Source organism: Lampetra fluviatilis, chromosome 18 (assembly GCF_964198595.1).
Source record: "Lampetra fluviatilis chromosome 18, kcLamFluv1.1, whole genome shotgun sequence".
Classification (NCBI taxonomy): domain Eukaryota; kingdom Metazoa; phylum Chordata; class Hyperoartia; order Petromyzontiformes; family Petromyzontidae; genus Lampetra; species Lampetra fluviatilis.
In genome coordinates, this window is record NC_136292.1 from 9,457,890 (window position 1) to 9,482,452 (window position 24,563).

General features: G+C 45.2%; 1 protein-coding gene across 4 annotated transcripts in view; it reads left to right on the plus strand.

The window, feature by feature from the left end:
* Window positions 1–24,563, plus strand: part of LOC144937210 (tyrosine-protein phosphatase non-receptor type 14-like) — an 81,949-nt gene that overhangs the window by 36,387 nt on the left and 20,999 nt on the right. For 3 of the 4 annotated variants that reach the window (XM_078864562.1, XM_078864563.1, XM_078864564.1), the window contains exons 6-11: window positions 1,869–1,956; window positions 5,999–6,087; window positions 7,542–7,595; window positions 9,527–9,614; window positions 12,479–12,561; window positions 20,784–20,850. In XM_078864562.1, coding sequence (XP_078720688.1) covers window positions 1,869–1,956; window positions 5,999–6,087; window positions 7,542–7,595; window positions 9,527–9,614; window positions 12,479–12,561; window positions 20,784–20,850 — 469 coding nt within the window. The remainder of the gene's footprint in view (window positions 1–1,868; window positions 1,957–5,998; window positions 6,088–7,541; window positions 7,596–9,526; window positions 9,615–12,478; window positions 12,562–20,783; window positions 20,851–24,563) is intronic. The other variant, XM_078864565.1, reaches the window with a different exon arrangement.

Sequence of the window (24,563 nt, forward strand, 5' to 3'; positions counted from 1 at the left end):
CCGACCAACAGGCGGTAACAGCGCCAACACACACCGGGAGGAAGGTGTCCAGCGCAAACCTCAACTCGAAATCTTACTTGAGTGGTTTAACACGTAGGCTTTCGCGACCGATATTATTCATTATCAACGTTTTTGGGTTTAGATCGCGTTATTTTATAAATGTGTCGTAACCCTCCACCACCCGACACGGCCAATCGGCAAAAAAGTGTCACGTTGACAAAAGACAAATAGTTCACTACTTTAGCCCACCGGTGTGTTGAAGAGTGGCGAATTGCCCGATGATGCTGGATGCAATTACCAGCGAAACGTCGTACTCTAAAATTGTAAATGTAGTTGTTTCACTCTTCAACACACCGGTGGGCTAAACTAGTGAACTATTTGTCTTTTGTCAACATGACACTTTTTTGCTGATTGGCCGTGTCGGGTGGTGGAGGGTTACGACACATTTATAAATAACGCGAGCTAACCCAAACACCTTTATTATGAGTTACTTGAGTGGTGCCGTAACATTGCTTGCCGATTTCACCGTTCCGTTAATCTTTGACCCCCGTAAGCGAATCTCTCACCTCCCTCGCTGCATTGTGCCTATGTTTGTTTGGGGGGAAGCCTGCAATCAGAGGGAGGAGGAGAGTTGGAGAAAGAGTAGGGGAGTGGGTATTGTGGGCCGCGGTGAGTGCAGAGAGAGAAAGTAATGGCCATTGTTGTCAGGTTCATTTAACTGAACATTTGTGAAAAGAGCTTTATAGCTCATCAGATTCCTCCAGGACAAATACATATCCTGATTGTGATTTGTAGACGTTTGTCTGCCTTTGGAGTATAGTGGTCTACACACTGCAAGGTACAACCATTGTGTCTACATGTTGATAAACACGGCGATCCATTTGTAGACACCCCACTGTTTTATCATGACCCTTTTTGTACTCGGCAAGTGATCTCATCTTGAAAAAGCAACGGCTGCATATTTTAATTTTACGGATGAGAGATTGCGTTAAAAATATTTAACGAGCGGATTCGGATCTCTCAGAAAGATGTGGTCGAAGCTTTGAATTAAAATGCAGTTTTGTTCTCTGTTTAGCTGTTATTTTGGTGGGGTATCTGTAAATGCATCGCACTGCTACAGTAATCAGGGTTTTTGTTTGTTACTCGTGCATTGCTTGTGGCAAGTACGAACAAAGTTTTGAAGAAGAATCCTTCACTGAACAAGGTTAAGCCTGCAGTCAAAGCAAGCGATCAATTTCATAGTCTCTCCCAAATGAAATTCAGAGGTGGAAAGTATGAAAAAAAATATCAGGGCTTGTGCAATATTTGGCAAGCATGACTCATGAGGCAATTGAACATTCAGTTATATTTTACCAGCCTGGTCGTCTGTGTGGCATGATATAGGCAAGCTTGTATGCGGTGCGTGCAAATTTCTTGTCTCTCTAATCGGTGAATAACGCTGCGTGGATTAAACATATTTCCTGGCGTATTTACAGGCGTATTTGCACGCGGGTGTGAGGTCGTTAGCCGCATGAGCGCAAAGCGAAATTAATAAATTAAATATAAAAGGTCCTCTGTACTGGGAAGCCTTGTTGCTCACTGAATAAAAAAAAACTCTCCCACAAAGCATACATATTTTATCAGCTCGGTGAGACCGTGGGTGGGTAGGGGGGGGGCGACTTTTGCACTTGTATATTGGGAGCACATAATGGAGCCCTCGGCCATGGCTGGTCATAGGACAGCTTGTACGACTATTCTGGGACCATTTTAAGATCATTGTTTGTCAGTGGGTGTTCTGAAGGGATTTGCAGGGAGCTTATTCCGGGAGAAACCATTTCTCGGGCAGCTCGTGTGACTGACTTTGTCCGTATATCCCCCCCCCCTCCCAGAGGCATGAGGCCAGCGGAGGCAGAGCTGTTGTACATCCAGGAGGCAGAGAAGCTGGAGGGCTATGGGGAAGAGAGCTTCTCAGCCAAGGTGAGGCCGGATGGGACCATGTGTTGACGGTGAAACGCAGCCTGAAAAAAAACGCCTACGTTTTATTTTGTTCTCAAAAAGCGAGCGTCCGTCCATTGAGGTCGCGACGGTTTTAAATGCGTCGCGTAGATTTTGAGGCGACAGAGGGCTACGACACCAAGTTACTAATGAAACGTGCAAGATGTGGCCGGTTGGCTCAGGGGCAATGAGCCCAGCACTGCTGAGAAATCCTGGATTTGCAGATGGGTAGCCACCCATCGGTAAAGCTAGTTCTCAAGCGTTGTAGTGAGTTTATGTTAGTCTCGCCAGTGAATGCACGCAAAAGAATACACCATCGACATTATCTTCCAGCTCTGGGAGAGAGAGGAAAAAAAAACATATCTGCTAGACTGGCGTGCGACAATCGTCTCAAGTGTAGCAGTGTATGTGGGAAAATGCTCCCCCTAGTGCAGGGGTCGGCAACCTACGGCTCCGGAGCCGCATGCGGCTCTTTACGGGTTGCTTCTTGACGATATGTACGTGAGTAGTATGTACTCAGATGCATTGCGGCTCTTGAAATACTGAATTTTGTACCGAATTGGAAAGAAATGGCTCTTCTTGTTATTTTGGTTGCCGACCCCTGCGCTAATGTGTGCATGAAGTGAAGGTCGCTTGAAGGGATCTCTGAAGCAGTTTTTGTGTTGTTGCGACATCACTTTCCATGGGCTGCCCTCCAACGCGCTGCTGTTTTGGACAGTTTTGAGTCTTTGCCTCGTGGCACAATGGCGGTGGAAACTGTGGGGAAAGACAAAACATGAATCACTTTTCTGGAAAAGGAAAATTCCCCATTGTCTTTTGATTTGCATAATCGCCTCCCTAATCACAGTTGTATTAGGTGATTTGAATTACCCCAGTGCATTATGAAATGTGTTGGTTTAACACAGGCAGCTCCCACCATGCACTTCATGTCATAACGTAAGCCTGTTGTTACCGGCAATAGCAATCACATTGGTGCGATGCCAAAGGAGCTCACGATGGCATTGGCCCTTGAAAATTACTTTCAAACTTGCTTCTGATAGCCAGCTTGGTACATAGTCTAATTACAATTTTTTTAGGTCTTTTCGTTTTTACTAAGGACATCAAGTGCCCACGCTGGCTTCTATCCATGCGCGTAGGTGCATTTTTCATTGTGGCTCAAATGCATTCTAACCCATGTGCTTTTGTTCTGTAGGTTCGGGTTTCACTTTATTTCAATGTCCTTTTAAAATGCCTAATATTGTATGGGTGCTGCCCTCTTTTTGTCATTTCACTGCTGGATGACAGCTGCTCCACCCCACCCGTTGCTCCTCTTTTGCCCCCTGTGTGTACCACTGTCGACTTGCATTGTAAAGCACCCGGGAAAGGGCGCTAGATTAATCCTAATTAAAATATAATAGATGAAGGGCCCTGCCCTCACTGCATTTGGTCGTGCGGTTTATTTGAACCTACTTCACCACGCTGGTCAATGTCAGTTGGTAAAGGCCGGGAGCATAGACGTATGGAACATTGTGCAGTACAACAGTGGATTTAGTTACACTGCCATCTGCTGCCCACAGTGTAGAGTGGGGTGGAAAAGTGCAGTGGTTGCCCAGGCCCCACTGGAACAGAACTCGGAGGTAGCTCTGTGGTGTCCGCTTCCACGGGTCATTCTCAAACATGAGAGGTTGTGCGAGAGATGCGAACTTATTCCTCGTCTCGTAACATGATGTTGACAGCACGACGGGATACAGTTTGGGAAAAAGCCTTTTTTCCCCCCTCTTAAAGAAGTAAAAAATAAATACGTTTACAAGGAACGCTGATGACAGAATAATAGCAGAGGGGGCTGGACAGGCAGGGCATTTCAGCCGTTTCCAATCACGTTGCGACGTGTGTTGTATCTTTCCAGCGATCCACGAGGAACCAACTGCAGCAGTTGAGTAGAGCTCGTTGTGAATTCGAGCAAATTAGAACGTGTACAATGCATGCTACGTCAGTGCAGCACTGATAATGGCGATGTGTAATGTTGATGTGTTCAATTTTAGCGGTGATTTCTGGAGGTTGTTGCCTAGCAATATAAGTGGCCTGCTATGGAAAGTGATGAAAAACACAATTATATTTAGACGTTTGACGGCTTAATTATTTATGCATTCATTTTTTTAGTATGATTTGTATCTCTTCTAATGGCAGTGGGGAACTGTAACCCCACGTATAGCTCCCGTTTATATAACGCAGAGACCTAAACAATGCTAATACAGCGGTGTTCCTAATTTATTTTTAAACGTGCATGTCCAATTGTGCGCATCCTCTCACTTATTACGAGCAATGCTTACTTTTAGCGAGTGCCTTTCTTAATAGGGAACATGAATAATTCATGTGTTCGCTCATCTACCAAGTCCCATCAGTGAGGCACATCAGCCAATTGAATATAGAGCCCTCTGAAGCCATTGCTGCTGTCCTACATTTTTCTCAAAAGGGGAAAAAACGTGTCCACTGCTCTGGTACCGACTGAATTCAGTGGCTCAAACAATTGACATAAAATGACTTGAGCATTCACGTTCATAATAGCTGCGTGGACCGGGCAGAGTGGTTAATTAATAGTTTGACTCTAAATTTCGATTTAAAGCTTTCGTGATTGCAGGGATTCATATTCTTGGTTCTTTCGGTAAAGTCACGTAGAAGGGAAATAATAAAAATAAAACAATAAAATTCTTTACTCCGTTTGACTCTAGTCCTTGTGGCGCCTATTACCGGTGGGGTTGCCGTTTTAAAAAGGGGCCAGAGTAATCGACCTAAATAAAGCAGTCCTTTACAATTCATAGTCGATGAAGCTCCCACTTAATTGGCGAATTGTTCCAGCTCTAATTATACCGGCACCGTAAGTGTGATTGTTCGCTGCTCACCCTTCCGCTCCACGTACCCTTTTTGAATCCTTTATACTAAGTTCACTTGCTTGCTTGCTTGCTTACGACCGTGTAAATCTTTCGGTCGTTTTTTAACCCACTTCCCGTGATCCAATCGAGCTGACATTTTGCACACAGACTCGTTGTGCGTGACAATGTATTTTCGTGAAAATTTTTTTCAAAAATTTTACACCTTTTAGGAAAATGTTTTTATATTTAATTACCAATTGCTTAATGGTGGCAGACAATCATCTGACCCATAGGTGGCAGCCATCTCAAGCCAGAGGACGAGAGGACTCTAGCCGCCCATTTCAAAGACCAATGTGGGCTGGGTTGTGGCCCATTGAACACGCATATAAAAGATTTATAGTGAAAAACTTTGTTTTTACGGGTTAATTTTTTCCTCCTACTTCACCATCTCCCCTCCATCGTGCTCTCCCCTTTAGTCACGTCTGTTTGACCTCTGGCCACGATGTGACGGTTTGGGCGTTTGGAGCCGAGGGCGCCGAGTGGTCACACAGGACCTCGATGGCAGCGAGGCGCGGCTCGTGCAAGGCCCCTTCGTTGAGGGGTGGGGGGGTCCTCTGCGCTTGTGGCATTTTCACCTCTGCGCTTGTGGCTGCAGCAGTGGAAATGTCACGCAATTTTTTTTTTTAACTCTCTGGCTCTCTTGCCCTTTGCGGTGTTGTCAGAAATGCTTAAAATGAGGCCGAGAAAAGTTACCATGTTATATATTATTTCGCGTTCGCCAAGCGGAGGCTCGAGACGTCCTTGATTAAGGCTAAGCTTGCGAGAGTTGACAAGCTTCTAGAATTGAGTCGGGCTACGTGAGCTTTTCCAGTGCTGAGCTGCATTTAACCCGCTGGATGCAGTGCAGACGAGAGCCAAACACACGTAAACTGTGTTGTAGAAATCTGCGCTACGGTCGTGTGACGGTAGCGGTAGAGGAGGTGACGGATTGACAGAGAGACAGTGGCTGTACAGTGATCGGTGTGCGGACAGCTGTACGTTGCTTACTGCCTACCGGAGCTGAGCATGCTTTTTAAGTCGTCAAGCAAAACTCCTCGCCAGTGAAAATGAAGTTGTGTTATTTTTCTCTCGTCAACGAATAGCTGTGCAAACCTGACAGCCATATCTTCTTGCAGGACACATCCGGCAGCGACGTTCTGCTGGGGACTTCCTACAACGGAGTGTTTGTTCGCCACCGGAACGAAAAACCTCCCGTCACGTTCAGGTCGGGGTGGTTTCCTGGATTCTCTTCTTTCAGTCTCTCTCAGTCTCATGCGTCTTTCAGGGAGGGTCCTGCCAAGTGTTCGCAGTAGTTGGGGCAGGGGGAGGGGTGGTTTGGTTGGGACGATGCTGCTATGTGTAATCCCGAGTTAATAATTTGCAGGAAATTTATCAGCAATATTACGGGTTTTTTTGCGTTGGGAGGAAACTGGAGAACCTGGAGGAGACCCACGCAGAACAGGGGAGGGGGGGAGAACACACAAACGTCATGCAGAAAGTCGCCCGAATTGGGAGTTGGACCCAGGAACGTTCTTGCTGTGAGGCACATGTGTTATCACTGTGCCATCCAAACTTAAACTAAGAGTTGCATATCGTAAGAGGGCTAGACCAAGTTACCAGTGAACACCCCAAGAGGTGGTTGGGTGACCTTAGGGGTCAGCAAAGTACTGAACTGGCACAGCGAAGATCCTCGGTCCGATCCCGATCCTGACACCTGCTGTATATTTTGGAGTTTGCATGTTCTCCCCGTGGTTGTGTGGATTTCAAGTCCTCCGTTTTTTTCCCCTCCACATTTAGAAACATGCGTTTTATGAATTTCCACTTGATAATCCACTTTGTTGAGCTATCATCTATGGCCAGGTCACTTCTCATGGGCCTTCCCTGGTATAATAAAAAGTTTAGTGACATTTTTTGTTTAGATCTGGGCAGACACCTGTGATTACATTGGGCTCTTAAGTGCAGCAATTTGATGGTCTCAGGCCTGGTCACCAAATTAAAATAAAATGTTTTTTTCACTAAATTGGACTAAATTCCATCTGTGAGACTTCAACATTGCAGTTTGTTTGACGTACAGTGAACCCTCTTCGCGGGGTGTGTAAAAAGGCATAATCCTAGTGTGTATGAAGATGCCTTTTGAAGTGAACTCAGAATTAGTTCTGTGATGTCATCTTCCGGGCCCATTTTATCTGACACATTGCGATTCACTGCAAGCTGCAGAGGTCCGAGTGGAAGTTTCATTGTCCAATGACAGGATGCTGATAGCACAATTGTAATGTGACCAGGGTAAGATGTAAAAACAAACACCATTTTTAATGCAAACACATGCATGCATGTACCTGTATAATGGATGTGGTAGCTCATGCCTGTAATCTAGCAACTTAGAGGTGTGGTTACATATCAAGCGGTGAACACACACACACAGCAGCTAAGAACAACAGGGGGTGCCTTTAGTATGCAGTCGAGAAAGTAGATTCCTGGCCTCTCTGCGAATAATTTGAGTGTTCTTCCTGTCTCTGCATATATCCGTTCAGTCAGTGGTGAATATATAGTTTCACTTGTGCAATTTCCATCACCATTTTCCTTTGTGGGTTTTTTTAAAGTTAGAATTACACTGTGTTATTACATTTCACAATGTCTAGCCACTATTTTAAAACGTCTTGCTTTTATATTTCTCGGTAGAAAAACCACGATTAAGCGCCCGCAAGACCCAAACTCACGCTTTCCCTGTCGGAAGTGAGTAATGAGGGTGAGAATGCTGGTGTGTGTGCTGTTCCGTTTGCTCCTGCCAGGGTTGGCCACTCGGTCGAGTGAAGGCTTTATCTTGCCTTTCCTATCACACAAAAACCATAATAAAACATCCGCAGGGGCTTTTTACAAGCAGCTCCCATGGGCGATCGCGTGGAAGCTTCTCATAAAGGATTAAATAATCGTAATAGTAAAAATTTCTAATTATTGTTATTATTTCAGTAACGCCTGGGGGCGCCCGTATTATGAGTCACGGCTCGGCTGAGCATTGGCTGTAGTAGCTCAAGCGAAGACGAACTCAAAGTCACGCTCAACTTTCAGCTGCCCTGTGAGCATGGTCCCAGCCGTGCTTGGGAATTACCGTGAGCTGAGCCTGAGCCGAGCCAGGGCTGAGCCGCTCGAGCATCTTCCGAGAGCAACAGCTGAGCCGGTTCAAGCGTGAGCCGAGCCACGTGAAAGAGGCAAAACCAGAGCCAAGCCGTGACGGGAACAAAGCCCGAGCGGTCTGTTTACCTGCTCAGCTCAGTGTCGGGCTTGTTTTCTTCTCTGTTGGCGGCCGAGAGCAATTGGTTGAAATTCAACATTGCCATGGCAGTGGTTTAAAGTACACTCAAGTCAATGATGTTATCATGACTGTTTGATCTCAGAGGGAAAAATAAATGTTAAGTGAATGCAGCATTCGCCTGTGACCAAATTATACAGGATATGATTGGTGTGTCTGATCTTGGATAGCGCTTGAATTGGTTACAGACATTCATAAAACAGGTGTTTTGGGCTGCATGGCTACGTGGTGGGGCAGCAGAAGGCATTGCAGCAAAATCAGTTGTTGCACTGTACTTTTATGTTCCTATGGCTAATGCTCCTTCCCCCACCTTCAACCAAAGCCGCACTGACCAGCATGGTGAAGTATGGTCGAATAAAGCCCCTCCCCACGATCCTGCCCGGCGTGGTGAGACCCTCATCTTGACAGATGATTGTGACAAGGGCTGTACATTTACACGGAGCATTGTACGCTTGTTTTAAAGTATATGTTTGGTCACTTTTGTGGTAATTGAATTTACAATCACACTGCATATATGTTACACTTTAAAATGTGTTTGATATTTGGCAACTTGTTGTTTAAGCATATTTATCTGATAAAGCTCCCAAATCTGATGGCTGATTTTTAAGCTTTGCGCTTTCGGTTGTTGTCCTTTTCCGTAATTCCATTTCGGTGAAATTGAACATTGATCAAAATGCTCATTCGTCTGCGGTTACCTTTTATTGAATCAGTTGCACAAGTTGTCGACGGCTTGGCGTCGAGTTGTTGCAGCATGATCGCCGTGGTGGCGATCATGCTGCATATACAGGATTTGAAGCTTTTGTGACTGCAGGAATCCATACTTTTTGGTTCTTTCGGTAAAGTCACGTAGGTATAAAATCAAATAAATTAAATCACGACGTTTTGCCCACTTCAGCAATTATTTCCACCTGATGATGGGCACTTGGGTTGTGCCCGAAACGTCGTTATTTAATTTATTTTATTTTATACCTACGTGACTTCACCGAAAGAACCAAAGAGTATGGTATACAGGAGGTCGTGGGTTGAATCCCGACCCTGACGCCTGTATATTTGGAGTTTGCATGTTATCCCCGTGGTCGTGTGGATTTTTCTCCAGGTCCTCCGGTTTTTCCCTCCACAGTAATCAACATGCGTTTAGAGTATTTGGCTGCTATAAATTTCCACGTGATAAGCCACTTCTATGAGCTATCATTTGTGGCCAGGTCGCTTATGAAAAAGAGCTTTATAGCTCAGTGGGCCTCACCTGGTAAAATAAAATAAAATAGCTTATAGTTTAAAAAAACTAAGATCGCGAACGTTGTTGCCTTTGGAAAGTCACCGAGCGGCGTCCGCTGCTTTCTATTTGTTCGACGCGCAGGTGGAGCAACATCTCGCACGTGTCTCATAGCAAGTCCGCCTTGGTGATCGAGCTCACCGGCCGTGTGGAGAGCCTGCATTACCAGCTGGTGAGAGAACGACGCAGCGCGCACAAAGTTCGAGGATTTTATGCAGCGTCTCGCTCGACGAGAGCCCGGTTTTCTCAACTCGCAAGACGCTGGCACAGAAACGGTGGGCATTGTTTGTTTTAATGAGAGAGGGGGTGGCAAGTCCATGCTCGGCAGAGGAAAGGGAAAACATAGGAAGGTCTTGCACCTGGCCTTAAACAAGGGCAGGGAGTCGATTGCACAGGAGGCTGGTGGTAAAGGGATATACCGACTATAGGGAGAGTAGAGTGAGCGACTTCCAAATGTTGGACAGAGAGGAACAATGCACCGTCTAGTGGCATTGATAAAAATGTCAACTTAGAGACCTTCAGATTCAGCCTCTGGGTCGACTTGATTCCCCGAACTGATTGCGATTGTTCTGTTGCAAAAAAACTATGGTTGATTTGATCGCAAACCAAACGTCAATCCCTAGCATTTCAACTACGAGTGAGCTCCCAGCCAGAGTAGATGTTTCCAATGCAATTATTACCCCTGCAACACGAACTGAAAGCGCCGATTCAAACCGTCACAACACAAACCTCCGCTTGTTTCCGGCGCCTGCACGGAAGATTAGACAAAGAAACAAAAAATGATTCCAAGAACTTAACACGCCAAAAGAATTGCGGTATATTCTCCCAGATTGCAAATACGGTTGTTGTTGTTGTTGGCCGCGGCGATGGCGGTTGCGTTGGTCGCCACGTTTAAAAAAAGAGTTCTCGGCAGTTGCACCCACACGTGGAGTTACCCGCAGCATTCCGGCGGCGACAGTCACGCACACGTTGCGGAGATGATAGGCTGCCGCGGGAATGTGACCGCACGCTGCGGCGTGCCGTGGACATAACGCACACCGGGAGGCTTGTGGCAGCGCATGCGGGCGCCGTGCTTTGTACCGACTTCGTGTGGCTTGTAGTGGGTTAGATTGTTTCGTCGTTTTTGTTTGTGTTGGTGGTCGAGACAGCAGGGGGGGGTGGGTGGGCGCTTCAACCTTTAGTGAGTGGAACAGCCAGTGATTAATGCTTACAGCTGCATGCATGCCTCTTCCATTAGCGGCGGAATGTAGCGTTTGTGTATGTGTTTTTTAAGAGGTACGTTCTGATATTGCACCTCTGGTACACCATCTGCCAGTGTGACCAAGTTAAAAGCATTTACAGTGATTAGTTCTTTACTTTCTTTATTTCATCATGATTACTTCACTTAGTGGTAAGACCCCCCCCTCCCCTTCCTCCCCCCCCCCTTCCCCCCCTGGTCAGTTGCTGTTGGTATGGGTTTTGTTTTTAGCATGTTGAGTGTTTTTGTTTTGGTGCTGGAATCTTTGGAAAGATTCCACACGTACAAGGCGTGGACACTTAAACTCTGCAATTAAAGTTCACAAACATATTTGCTGTACTGTCACCTAAAGGTCACCTTCACTGTAAGTGGGTGCTTTTTGCAGACCGCAGACTTATCCATGATCCGTCAAGTTGCTGTAGAACCGGCTGTTATTCAGAGTGTCCCTGAAGGTATCATCAAATATGAAATGATAATAATCACTCGCCAGTTTGAACTGCTGAACTTGAATTTTGAGCAATGCATCCTTTCTATACTTACGTATTTTTTTGTTTAACCAAATGGCTTAAGTGAATTTCAGCAGCACTCAATAGAAGAATTTGAAACCGTCACAGCCAAGATGGGCTCCCAAATGTTGTTATGATCCGTGTCGCCGATGCCATTGCAAACATGTGGAAGATTATCGAGATGAGACTGGTGTGATTATATATTCATATCACCAATTGTGTATGTATATATGTATATATATGTGTAAGATGGGTAGTGTAGTGGTTAGTGCCCTGCGCTATGAACTCGGCAACCCGAGTTCCATTCCCGTTCATGGCCAACACCAGTGAAGATTATATGTACTGATCCTAGGCCTCCCCTAGGTCAACTCTGCCTCAAATGAGTACCTGGTGCAGTGTGCAAACATCATCACTGGGGAGACAAAGGCAGTTGGGACATCCATCCCCTTGTGTGCCGTGTCGGCCTTCATATTGTTGGGGCAATGCTGTAGCACTTACCCCAACAATATGTTAAATGCTATAATCGGGGATCTTTGTCTTTAGACATATATATAATGTAATCGACCTAGCTCGGATTGTGCTCTGGTTTTACATCTTTCTTTTTTAATCCACCACTGGATTAAGGCCTCGTGTCATGTCAGTCATGGGGTTTTTTTGACCAGACCTCACCATGTTGGCCTGTGTTAGGTCGTGGCCAAACTTGGGTGTGGCTGGATTTTTACTTCAGTGCTATAACTATTAAACTATGAAACTTTTTTTTTTATTTTACAAGGTAGGGCCCACTGAGCTATATAACTCTGTTTTAGAAGCGACCTGACCACAAATGGTAGCTCAACAAAGTGGCTTATCACGTGGAAATTTATCGCAGTCAAATACTCTAAACGCATGTTGATTCTAAATGTCGAGTGAAAAACCGGAGGAACCAGAGAAAAATCGACGCGACCACTGGGAGAGACATGCATACTCCAAATATACAGGCGTTAGGGTTGGGATCGAACCCGCGGCCTCCTGTATACCAGGCAAGGTAGTTAACATCTTGCCACCGTCGCACCACCACTTCATAATTATGATTTTTTAATAACGGTTGTACATTCATGACCACTCTGCACAACTCTTACCGAGTAACCTGTGGCCTGCACGACAAAGTGAGTAACATCGCCCGTAGCACAGGACGACTGCGGACTGAGCGTCCGTCTCGGGCTCGCTCGCACCAAAGACCCTCGGCGCCTTTTGTAAACAAAGCAAGGGGTCGCAAGCAGACTTGACGCAAGCAAACGTTTGTGTCTGTTGCAGGAGGACATCGAGACCGCAAAGTACCTGTCGCGGGTAATCGAGGCGCGTCACAAGTTCTACACGCTGAACAAAAACCTCACCATGTAAGTTGTGGCTGCCGATGTTGTGGGAAGCGTAGCGGTGTCGGCTATTAGAAGTTACGCGCGTTTCCCCCCCCCCCACCGCCTCTTCGGAATCTACTTTGTATTCTGGGTTCTTGAATAAAAGAACAAAATTTTAATAACAAGTATTAGCATGCACGGTACTTTGTACCTAAATGCCAAAGCATCTGAAAATGCAAATGAGTAAAATGTCAAAAGAAAGGATAGAGGAGAAAGATTATAATGAGACGATGGAATAACTAATGAACTACACGTAGATTCATAGTCAATTAATATTATCGAGCAATATCGATTACTAAGCTCGCGTACATGCATGCATTAGATTACAAACATAATAATTTTATTAGATTTGTACATGTTGCGTGTAATGGAAAAGTGTGCCCCATGCAGCCACTAGTGGCCGCTACATTGACCACAATATTGAACTCAATATTCGATTCTCAATCGCAGGCTGACATATCCCTGGCTCCACACTTCCGAGTTGCCAATCGAACATTGTGTCCGATGGGTGAAATATGCGCAGGTTATGAATTGTTTGTTATTGTTTATTATTCATCATTGAATGGCTGAGGGGCAGTGGTGGCTGAATTGTTACACCCCTAGCTTCCAGCGAGTAATCTGGCGCATATTTACCCCACAACTGGCGAGACAGAGGGTAACCCCCGGAGTATATGTTTGAGTATTATGAGTGTTTAGAAGATGAGGTGGAAGCTTGTGCAGCATAAATACACGGCATGGAATATAGGGTTTGTCAGAGTTAATTTAGTTTGTGGGATTAAGGCCAAATCCATTTTTCTTTGCAATGTTTGTTAGAAAACAGTTCAACTGCTGGGGTGTTTGAAACATGTTTTCCTCAATATTTACATAAAACCCATTTCCACCAGCACATAAATTGGACGTAAACGTGTCAGCCAACAAATTGTGTTCATAATAAGTCTTGGAAAATCTCAATCTGATGGCAACATTGCATGCATGGAATTTGTAATTTTTATATTTTCTCCTGATTTTTGTCACTTTCATTGATCTCAAATGCCGCATACAATAATTAATTAGCATTCTTCACCGCGTATGTTGTTGTGGTTTAATTTTTTTGTTAAATGTGTTGGAAAGATGCATTTCTATAAATTATTGACCAGCCATTATAATCCGCAAGCGAAACATCGTTTCATGTGTTGGTGTCGTTGTGGAGTTGTTTTGCTCATGGCAATGAAATTGTGAAAAAAAAAACTCAAACAGGTCATTTAATCTTCTTGGTTCTTTCGGTAAAGTCACGTAGAAGGGAAATAATAAAATAATAAAAATAAAACATAATAAAATAATTATCACGACGTTTCGGCCACAACCCAAGCAGCAGTCCTCAGGTGAAGAACAGGTCTATATTTCCCTTCTACATGACTTTACCGAAAGAACCAAGAAGATGAATCCCTGCAGTCACGAAAGCTTTGAATCGAAATTAAGGTCATTTAGTGTTAATCAACATTACACGGGGCAGACACGAAACCACCATAAAAAAAATTTGGGACCCACCAAATTATCGGGAATGTACCCTGAAATCAACAGCATACCCAATATAAACAAAGGCTCATTGTGGCGTTGACCTGTGCGATGATGAGCAGGGGATACACAGCTCCTTGGGTTTAGCTCATTCTCCAGAGGAGAATTGACACACACTCTCCCCTTTCGCAGAGTGATAAATACGTGTTAGATTCCTACAACTGGCTGGTGTCTGTATACACTGCTGCAGTTAACAATAAAACAAACATGCCGCTGGTTTTTCGTGCATGGTTGTGGGATCTTGTGTCACCGCTGCTGATGGGTGTCTGGAAAATGGTCTTGAGATTGGTCCTGTAACTAAGCCAGCTTGCTTTCGGTGATGCCACAAACTGGAGTTGATTGGACAGGCATCTACTACTTCTTCTTGGTTCTTTCGGTAAAGTCACGTAGAAGGGAAATAATAAAATAATAAAAATAAAACATAATAAAATAATTTTCACGACGTTTCGGCCACAACGCAAGAAGCCGTCCTTAGGTGAAGAACAGGTCTGTCGGAAAGACAGCGCTGTCTTTCCGACAGACCTGTTTTATTTTTATTATTTTATTATTTCCCTTCTACGTGACTTTACCGAAAGAACCAAGAAGATGAATCCCTGCAGTCACGAAAGTGGAACCACTGGCCATTCATCGTCATCATCATGATCCATGGGCAGATAGGCCGTAGGTGTCCACTGCACATTACTTTCCTCTGTCTTGTGCCAATATGCTTAGGTAGTGCCATTGGTCTCATTAAAGTCGTAGCAAATTAAGAGCAAAGAGACTGATAGCCTGTACTGTGTACGTTGAATTTCCCTTGACGCGTTTGAGCTGTAAGAAGACGTAGCTATTCACGGTCAATGTAGCCAATGACAGTCAATGTAGTCAATGACACTCAGCAGTTGGCTGAGTGATAAGTAGATCATGGATGAAAAACTGTTTTTGTCTTTGGAATAGTCCATTCCAAGCCTAGCCGGATTGAGTCCTGTAACGTACAACTGGAGCAATTCCAACAGATCAATCAAAATTAAAATTATTTGTTGACTAGTGTACGTGAATAGGTTGTACCTATCATATGGAGAGGAGCAGTTGCAGAGTGGTTAGCGCACGGCACTAATAAACCCAGCAAGCCGAGTTCTATTCCCAGCCACGGATAAAATCAGTGGCGAGTAATATTTGAACCGGTCCTGACCGCCCACTTTCGCCAACCCTCACTGACCAGCATGGTGAAATATAGTCAAACAGCCCCCTTGAAACGGCACGGGGAGGACTTTGTCCAGCCCCCATGGCTTGTACAAAGGGCTGTAAACACGACGCTTTACATTGATATGTTTTTTAATAGCACCTGCCTAGACTTTTTGGCACGAGCAGTTGATGTTCAATTTGTACGGATGCTTGCTTAATTTTTCATGCATGCCAGCTTAAGCATGGTGGATTAGTGTTTTAAAGCATGTGCAGCATTGACACAATTATAAATCCTCCTGCCCTTTAACCCCTTCGCTCACAGATCCCACACATGAACGAAGCCATAATATGAAATAGCAGCAACCAACTCCGGACTTGTCCCAACAGCTCGTACATAGACATGGCATGGTTTTACGTGATAATTCAGTTTAATACAAAAATGGACATGGATTACACTATGTAACACAATTTTTGTTCCTGGGTAGTAAGTGTTATTTCGTAATTGCTTATGCCTAAAAAGTATAGAAAATGGCTATTATTCCTCACAAACTTCGCTTTTGTGACCAGGACAGTGATGTTTTTTTTATTTAGCTATTTTCAGTGAGAAAACGGGTGAATTTGTTTATTTTCGTTCACAAAAAGATTTAGATGCGAGTAGTTTTTCGAGATTGTTCCTCCCCCCTCCACACTTATAAACAAACATGCGTTGAGTATTTGGCTGCTATACAATTTCCACGTGATAAGCCGCTTCGTTGGGTTAGCATTTGTGGCCAGGTGTCTTGTAAAAAAGAGTTATAAAGCTCCAGTGGGTCTTACCTGGTTAAAATAGTTTATTTTAAAAGAAAAAATAGTTTAGTTTTAGTTTATTATCATGGATATGTTTTGTTTCAGATGTCAACGGTAACTTGGAGACACATTGCAGCGATCCAGGGCTTTGAATTTATTTCCATGTAATTGCTCAAAAGAATTTGATAAATGAAGTAACTTGGATGGCCGTGCGAGGTTAATTCCTCTTGTCAGATTCTACGCCAGCACTTTTGAGATATTGGGCTCCAGCCAGTAGGCTGAGAAGAGAAAACAACATTTTCAGTTTGGAAATGGTTTTCACATGGCAGAGACTTCAGAATCAGAATCTTTATTCATACTGGAGGAATCCGATGAGCCATGAAGCTCTTGATCAGTAGACTTTCGATAGTCGCCCCACGGTAACGTGTCATTGCATGAAACACATCTGGCACGCAACGTTTTTCCTGATAATCTTCGCGCTCCCGATAAGGAACTTTACTTTGATTCATCGAGTGGTCTGTTCTCTCACTCACTCCTGAGAATCTTGCATATAGGTGACCGGCTGACTCAGAGCTCAGACCGCTCACCTGTCTACCGATTTAGATTCTGGGTTCCAATCCAGGTAGCACTCTGGGAGTTAAACCATATTCTCAAGTGTAGCGAATTCATGGACTCAGTCCGGTCTCCAAATTACTGCACAAAAAAACTGTTACTTTAAATGTTATTCTGCACTTAATTTTGTATAGATTCCATCTCTGAGAATTGAACGTATTGGTTTGACACTGTGTGGGTGGGAGAGTGCTGCACTCTGCTGTGTGGACCGGGGGGGTCATGTGAAGGGATTTCAAAGGTAGAGTTAGTTGATAACCATTTCTCTTGGCCTTTTCTAACGTGGAAGGTTGCAATGCTCTTGAGAGATTTGAATGGATGCTTCATCTCATGGGAATGGCGTGGATAGCACAAGAGGAATACAATTTGGGAAATAGGCCAAACAAATTAATTCTAAATGTGTCATTTTGGATTGGGCAGCTTTTGGCAACTTCTGGCGCTTGAAAATGTTAGCGTGATGATCTTTCTATGTATTATGTACAGGTAGTCCTCTACTTACGATGGAGATGCGTTACGACGACCCCATCGTAAGTCAAAAATATCGTAAGTCGAAGATGGCCTAGCCTACCCCCAGGAGTCTTAAAGAACGGTGATAATTTAGCAAAACAGCAATTTACAGTACCGTACTGTATAAACTATATACTGTATGTATTTATTAATTACAATACTGTATTGCACAGTAAAATGTTAAGTAAAAAAACAAGGTAAATTCTTAGCCTACCTATATGAACTGCAATTTAATATAAAGATTTTTTCAGGAAACAACCCTATCTGCTATACAAACTTTTAACATGCATGGAACACCGAGACAACTTAACTCCGTTGACCGCTGGTGAGAGTGAGGCATCACCACACAAGGCGGGAGATGCGTACATCCCAGCAGCGTCCCCAACGTACAGTATCGTACCTCGTACGCTGCTGCGTTTGCCTGCGAAATTTAAAATATTTTACAATTTTGTCGTATCGCCATCGTAAGATCGAAATATCGTAAGTTGGACCATCGTAACTCGAGGACTACCTGTATTTATGAATGCATATGTTTGAAGCAAGTGGCCCAGGCAGTGTGCTCACGAGCATTGTGAGGTCATGTGTTCTTAACTATCTCCTTCATGGCACTTTCTTTGCCAGGTGTGTCATGTGGAACATATTGATTAATCCATTACTGCAATTGACATGTGGTTTGGAAGATGCAACATTGGGGCAGACAAAGCACAACAGTAGGCGACTGCCATGGTTAAATAGCGCCCTCTATGAAAAAGTGTGGATAAAGTAAAAAAGTAAAATGTTATTGACAAGAACTTACGCGTCCACTATCTCACACGCGTTTGTAGGAACGTCGGTGTGTGTGTGTGCGCTTGCTTGTGAAAGAAATTTCCATCTTTCCATACAGTGCCGTTTCCTTTTCAGTGATAGTGTAGCGGTTAGCACGCTGCACTATAATCCCGGCGACCCAGGTTCGATTCCCGCTCACGGTCAACATCGGTGACGATTATCTGAACCGGTCCCGGGCCTCCCCTAGGTCGACTCAGCCTCAAATGAGTACCTGTTACGGTGTGTAAACATCGCCACTAGGGAGACAAAGGCGGTCGGGCGTGGTGGTGGCCACCCACCCCCTCGTGTGCCGTTCTGGCCTTCATAGGTGCTCGCTAACAGCACTTGCACCTACAGTCTATTGAGGCTATATGGGGGATCTTTGTTGTGAAAGAAATTTCCATCTTTCCATACAGTACCGTTTCCTTTTCAGTCCCTTGAAATGACCGCGTGCTTTGTTTGGCACTCCCGTCGACTTTCCTGCATTTTAGCCGCTACCTGGCAAGCTGTAGGCGACGACTGCTTTGCTCAGAGTGCACATTCTTACAAAATGTTCTCGTTCAAACACCGTTGTTGAATGTTTTTTTCTGGTTTAAGCCACGAGTCAGCCAAGTGTAAAAATGCCAGCGGAGTCTTTAATCTTCCTTATAAGTGTATTGAGCAGGAACCATGAAAATAAATGGGGGGGGCGGGGGGAACAAAAACGGGAGTGCATAACTGAGAAGCAGTGAATTTATCAGCTCAGTCTTGTGAACGAGGACTTGCTTTAGCGGCGTTTAATTGGGTGTACAAAAGAACTGTCACATTAAAACGTGAGCGCGTTTAAAGTCAACATCATCCTGAGCTAGCGGGCTGCCACCGTGGGACCGAGGATCGGAATGTGCCAAGCCAGGAAGCGCGGTTCTTTTCTCAGCAGTGAAGGGTTCCGTTGCTGAGAACTCGAACACGAGTGGGCAGCACTCATCCTAATTGGATCAGCGGGGCTTTGAATCGGCGGACGACTTTTGACGCCAAACTAATGTCGCCGGTTCGTGTGTTGGCCCGCGCGGTAATGCGGCGGTGTTTTTACAAATAATTGTACATAAGGAAAAAAAAAGCTAAATATGTACACGTTAAGTAATAATATTATCATCATATGATACATTTTCCTAAATGGATCACCGATCCAATGTAAGGCGGATCGTACACGTGAACTAAAAGACCTCTGTGACATTTGTTCAATAAAAAAGCCAGCAGTAATTAAGGAGACACAAAAGCGGATGTGTCATTAGGAAATGTGGTTACATATAATGTGCATACCATTAGCATGTTGTTGCGCGTGTATAGGTAGGCATGTTGTGACGGATATACATTGTGCTTTCAACTCAAAAGGAATCTGAAACCCATGCAAATGGATCATCGGGTACCATGTCCACACCTAAGGGAGCAATGGCCTGTGTGTGCATGAGTAGCTGATAAGCTCTCTATGTGAGCACGGCACATGCAGCTATGGCTTAGTCAGCATTATGCCTGAGCATATTTGTCTTCTTAATGCTGATGTTGACACAGGCACCAGGCACTAATTTAAGACTTAAGTTGAGCCGTCATCAGAGGGATCAGGACAGGTTCAGATACCACTTTTCACTGGAGGTGTGTGTCCATACGCGGTGCGTTTACCAATGCCATCACTCGTGTGCTCTTCCGGCAATGATAGGCGCTTGCTAACGGGCGGCTCTTGTCTCTGCAGGCTGTACAGACTGGAGATCATCGTGTGTGCTCTGTGTGTTTGTGACCGACTTAACACTTCACGCAAGTCGAGGTCAGCGGAGAATGATGTGTGCAGGGCACTGCAGTTAAATCCTCCTGCAACTCCCCTGCTCCAAAAGGACCAATTGGTTTTGCACGGCCTTTGCTGCAAAGCAAAGTCATATGTGGCTGATGTCATCTAATTGCCTAATAGCGCTTGCATGCCACTGACCTTGGGCCCCAGGGAAAACCCGCGCGGCTTCTCGTCCCCAGTGAAGAGAACGCATTGTAACGATTGTAGCGATCGATACGGCCTCGTCAATGTTTCATTGAATGAAAAGGTCTTCGTCTGACCCGACTTGTAACAAAGGAAAGAGAAAAAGAGAAACAAATAATGAATGAATGCTCCGCAAGGAATATTAACGTTGGAGGCATTGCAAGGCAGGGTTGAGTTACGTTAATTTGCAGGGATTAACCTCCATGCCAATTAGGCAAATGTGCATTCCATTCGATTAAACGGAAGTGCAATGGCTCGCCTGATGATCTGTGCCGATGACACCCTTGGCGCACGTATCTGGCCGATGGAGGTGTCATTGAGGTTAATGCCTCGTGTTGCCATTAATAACGCTCGGCGTGCACGACTTGCTTCTGCAAGCCGTGCAAGCGGGAGCCCAGCTTGAGAAGCCAGTGGCATCTGTTCATTATTATGCTAATGGATCACGCCAGGTGTATTTGATCGATGTAACCGAAGGGTTAATGTAAGAGTAAAGAACCTACCAATCCGGCTCGCACTCAGCCGTGAAGCGGCATCTGGCAGTAAATTTAACCCGGGGCCAAACGGCATTGCCCTTCCCAAACCCAGGCCCGCGTCTCGCCACCGCCTAAACTCAACGCGCCAACGAGAGACCCATGCCTGCGTTGTTCGCTGTGCGTCGCCGACCCTTCACTGCCAACGCGCGCCTAACCCCCCTCCCCGCTTCCTGTCCTCTCCCCACTGCTGTCTCCTCCTCCTCTCCCCCTCTCTACCCCCATCGCTCTCCCCGGCTCTCCCGCGAAAGGCCAAAGCCGCCCGAACCGTCCCCAACCGCGGCGAGGCGCAGGACCACGCTGAAGCGCATCCCGTCGGTGAGGCCGCCGTCTTGTCGTGAAGGCTCGGAGCGCCCTCCCCACTCCCCCCATTCATCCCTCCCCCCCACTTCCCAACCTCCCCCACTCCCCCTCCCCACTGATCCCCACACCCCCCACCCCCCACTCCCCCCCACCCCCCACTCCCCCCCACCCCACATTCAACACTTGCAACTCTCATCGCGGCTTAACTTTCTTACTGGGGATAGAGAGCGTGGTGAAGCGCATGCTAACATGGGTGACGAGTGATATCTGGACCGGTTTTGGCGTGTCGTGTTACATGGCACACCTGTAAACGGGGGGAAGGGGGGTGGAACCTACGCAGAAATATCTCGGTGTTGTATTTCAGAATCGGAATCTTTATCCTGGCGGAATCCGACGAGCTATGAAGCGCTTTTCCACAGGTGTCCTTTAGGGGTGGGTCACAAAGTTAAAACAACAAACATCACAAAAACCGATAGGAGTGTAAAGTATAGGAAAGGTAAACAAGTTTCTAAAAATAAATCAAATAGAGAAGTACAAATTGCAAAAGTACATCGAATCCTGCTGATTGGTCAACACTAAATGCAAGCTTGGGCAAGGCAGCAAAACAACATCAGAAAACAGTCCCAGACCACACCAAGAAAACACACAGTCCCTCAATACAATTGCACGGTCTGGTAAGGACGAAAGTTGCAAATCAGTTGAATGACATGATTAAGATCGGGAAGTTACAAGGGGCATAGCCGTTGATGCCATCACCACAGCTCACTGCCAAAGCTTTCTACCCTCTGCCAGACCCCATAGCTGCTGCACAGTAGACACGCAGCCACCCTCCAAGATCAGTCCGAACAGTCTCCCACCATCTGCTCTTGGGTCTACCCCTTGGTGGTCGGGCTCGTGGAGACCACTCCAATAACCGTCTCGGCAATCGGCCGTCCGCAGTGCTTCACACGTTGCCCCACCAATCGCACGAGAATGATGCATAGCAATGTTATTGTTGCTTCTTGTGCGAAGTTAATCGAGCAGTCGGTCTTCCTTGCCAATGGACGGAAGGCCAACTTAAGCGTGTAAGAATTGACAGGCTTCAATAAGAGGACTTAGCTCCCAATAATTTGAAAATTATAATATGCACCATCGGATCAGTTGGGCATTCGGGAAAACCCACAACGGGGGCCACCCAAGTCACACTTAAGATGGTCGTGTGGGTGTCTGTTTAATCACATGTTTCTCCACATTCCTCCGTCGGTGGTGGTCGCACGTTACTCATTAACCACGCTGCACCTGGCGCCATCACATGAGAGAGCCTTTCCTTCGTAGATTTTATTTCAGCTCGACTACCTACCAGCTTCATATATTAAACGAGTTGCATCCCAAATCAACGAGAACAGGTTTGTTTCATGTGCAAGCCTTTAGTAATGGCTGATAGTGTCAACTGATTAGTTTTCATTCTATTACTCAGGAAAGCCTGAGGGTTTAAATCGTGGACAGCTGTGAGGGCACTTGCAGTAGAATCCATCGTTGTGCTGTACTTCTTTGCTCCCATGTCTGCTCCCCCCCAGCCTTTGGCAACCCTCACAGACCAGCATGGTGAAGTATGGTCAAATAACCCCCACGACCCGCGTGTTATGCGAAAACCTTCATCCAGTAGTGAATTGACAGAGGGTTGTATATGTATGTACTCAGACAAGCTGCTCTGAGTCTCTCGACCTTTATTCAGGCCTTGCTGGAATAGGCATTGCTTGAACAGGCCTTGCTTGAATGATCTGGCAGTTTATCTTTGATTATGTTTCTACGTGGAAGGACATGGTGCCCGATGAAAACCCCTCCTCTTGAGAAAACCGAACCAAAACTCCAAAAAATAGGTCTGAGTTACTTGCTGGTACTGCCTCTTACAGGCATGTCAGGTGGGTATCTGCCACAATGTACATTTCTGCACAATCCACCAACATTAAGGGTAGTAAAACAACACATTATTGAGATGCATCACCTTATGTATAATGCACACAAGCCTTATTTTAAGCCACCAAGATTAAAGATCGTGGCCATATTACTTAAGGCAGCGGTAGAACATTGAGACGCCGTGGTGGCGAGATGTTAACTACCTCGCCTGGTGTACAGGAGGTTGTGGGTTTGATCCCAACCCTGACACCTGTATAGTTTGGAATTTGCATGTCTCTCTCCCCGTGGTCATGTGGATTTTTCTGAGTCCTCCGGGTTTTCCCTCCACATTTAGAAACATGCTTTGAGAGTCTTTTCCTGCTATACGTTTCCACATGATAAGCCACTTCATTGAATGTCATTTGTGGCCAGGTCGATTCTGAAAAAGAGATCTATAGCTCACATGGGCCTTACCTGGTAAAATAAAAATAGTTTACTTCAGACAACTGTATATCGGCTTAATGTTTGTAATCGTCAATTACGGTGTAGCCATCATTGGATCACAGATGTGTTCCACCGCACTTGATCCAAATGTTAAACCCAAGAACCCGCCCCCCTGATTTTTTTACGCAGGATTTTGCCAGTGAAGGCTTCAGAGTTGTAAACATGCATTATCTCCGTGAGCTACCCAACCTCCTCCCAACTCAGAATTGCATACGTAAGACAAATCATCACAGCACTTTGGCCATTACCAGTTCGCTTATCTTTATGTTTCACCACAGCTTCATATATGTAAGGGTAATGAGCACCAAATTAAATTTAATAGACTACATTTCTTATCGTGTGTAATTCTACTCCACCGTTCTGCGTAACTTTTGCAATGTTAAGTGTTGTGCGAGAGTACACGGGCCTGATCTGCCTGCTGTGATGAGACATTAAGCCAAGCCCCTCTCTCTCTGTTCTGTAAGCATTAAATATTACACATAGTAGTATATTTTATTGGCATGCCAACCAACTCTGGGCAACGTTTTTAAGGCTTTGAATTTTTATTTAACTCGATTTTAATGTCCATTTAAAGCTTTTGTGACTGCAGGGATTCATCTTCTTGGTTCTTTCGGTAAAGTCACGTAGAAGGAAAATAATAAAATAATTAAAATAAAACATAATAAAATAATTCCCACGACGTTTCGGCCACAACACAAGCAGCCGTCTTCAGGTGGAGAACAGGTCTGTCAGACTCTGCCTTCTCGACAGACCTGTTCTCCACCTGAAGACGGCTGCTTGCGTTGTGGCCGAAACGTCGTGAGAATTATTTTATTATGTTTTATTTTTATTATTTTCCTTCTACGTGACTTTACCAAAAGAACCAAGAAGATCGATTTCAATGGTCACACTGAACTATGAAACCCCATCGGACGTGAGTTTGATTCACGGCCATGGCTTGCATCAGTGACGAGTGATAGTCTCAACTGGTCCTGGGCACCGGCTTGACCAATCGGCACCGACCAGCGTGGTGGAGATTTGCCAAACCCCCTCCTCCCCAACACTGACGTAGCATGGAGAAGGCCGCCTTCCAACATTGGATTGACAAAGGGCCGTAAATTGCGTGACTAAAAAAACTATTTGCCTTGTACAGTGAAATATAGGCTCAAAATCCACGTGACTTAACAAGCAGTGACAAATGGCTTGCCAATGCAGGTTAACACACGTACGTAATTTTAACAGAGCTTGGTGTTGTAGGGTGTGGATGTGGGTAGGTGGCTGCCAGGTTTTACGTGCACATAAACTGTTGGCCAAAGGATTGAGTCAAGGTTTACCCAGGGTTTGGCTATTTGAATGGAAAACTTAAATTT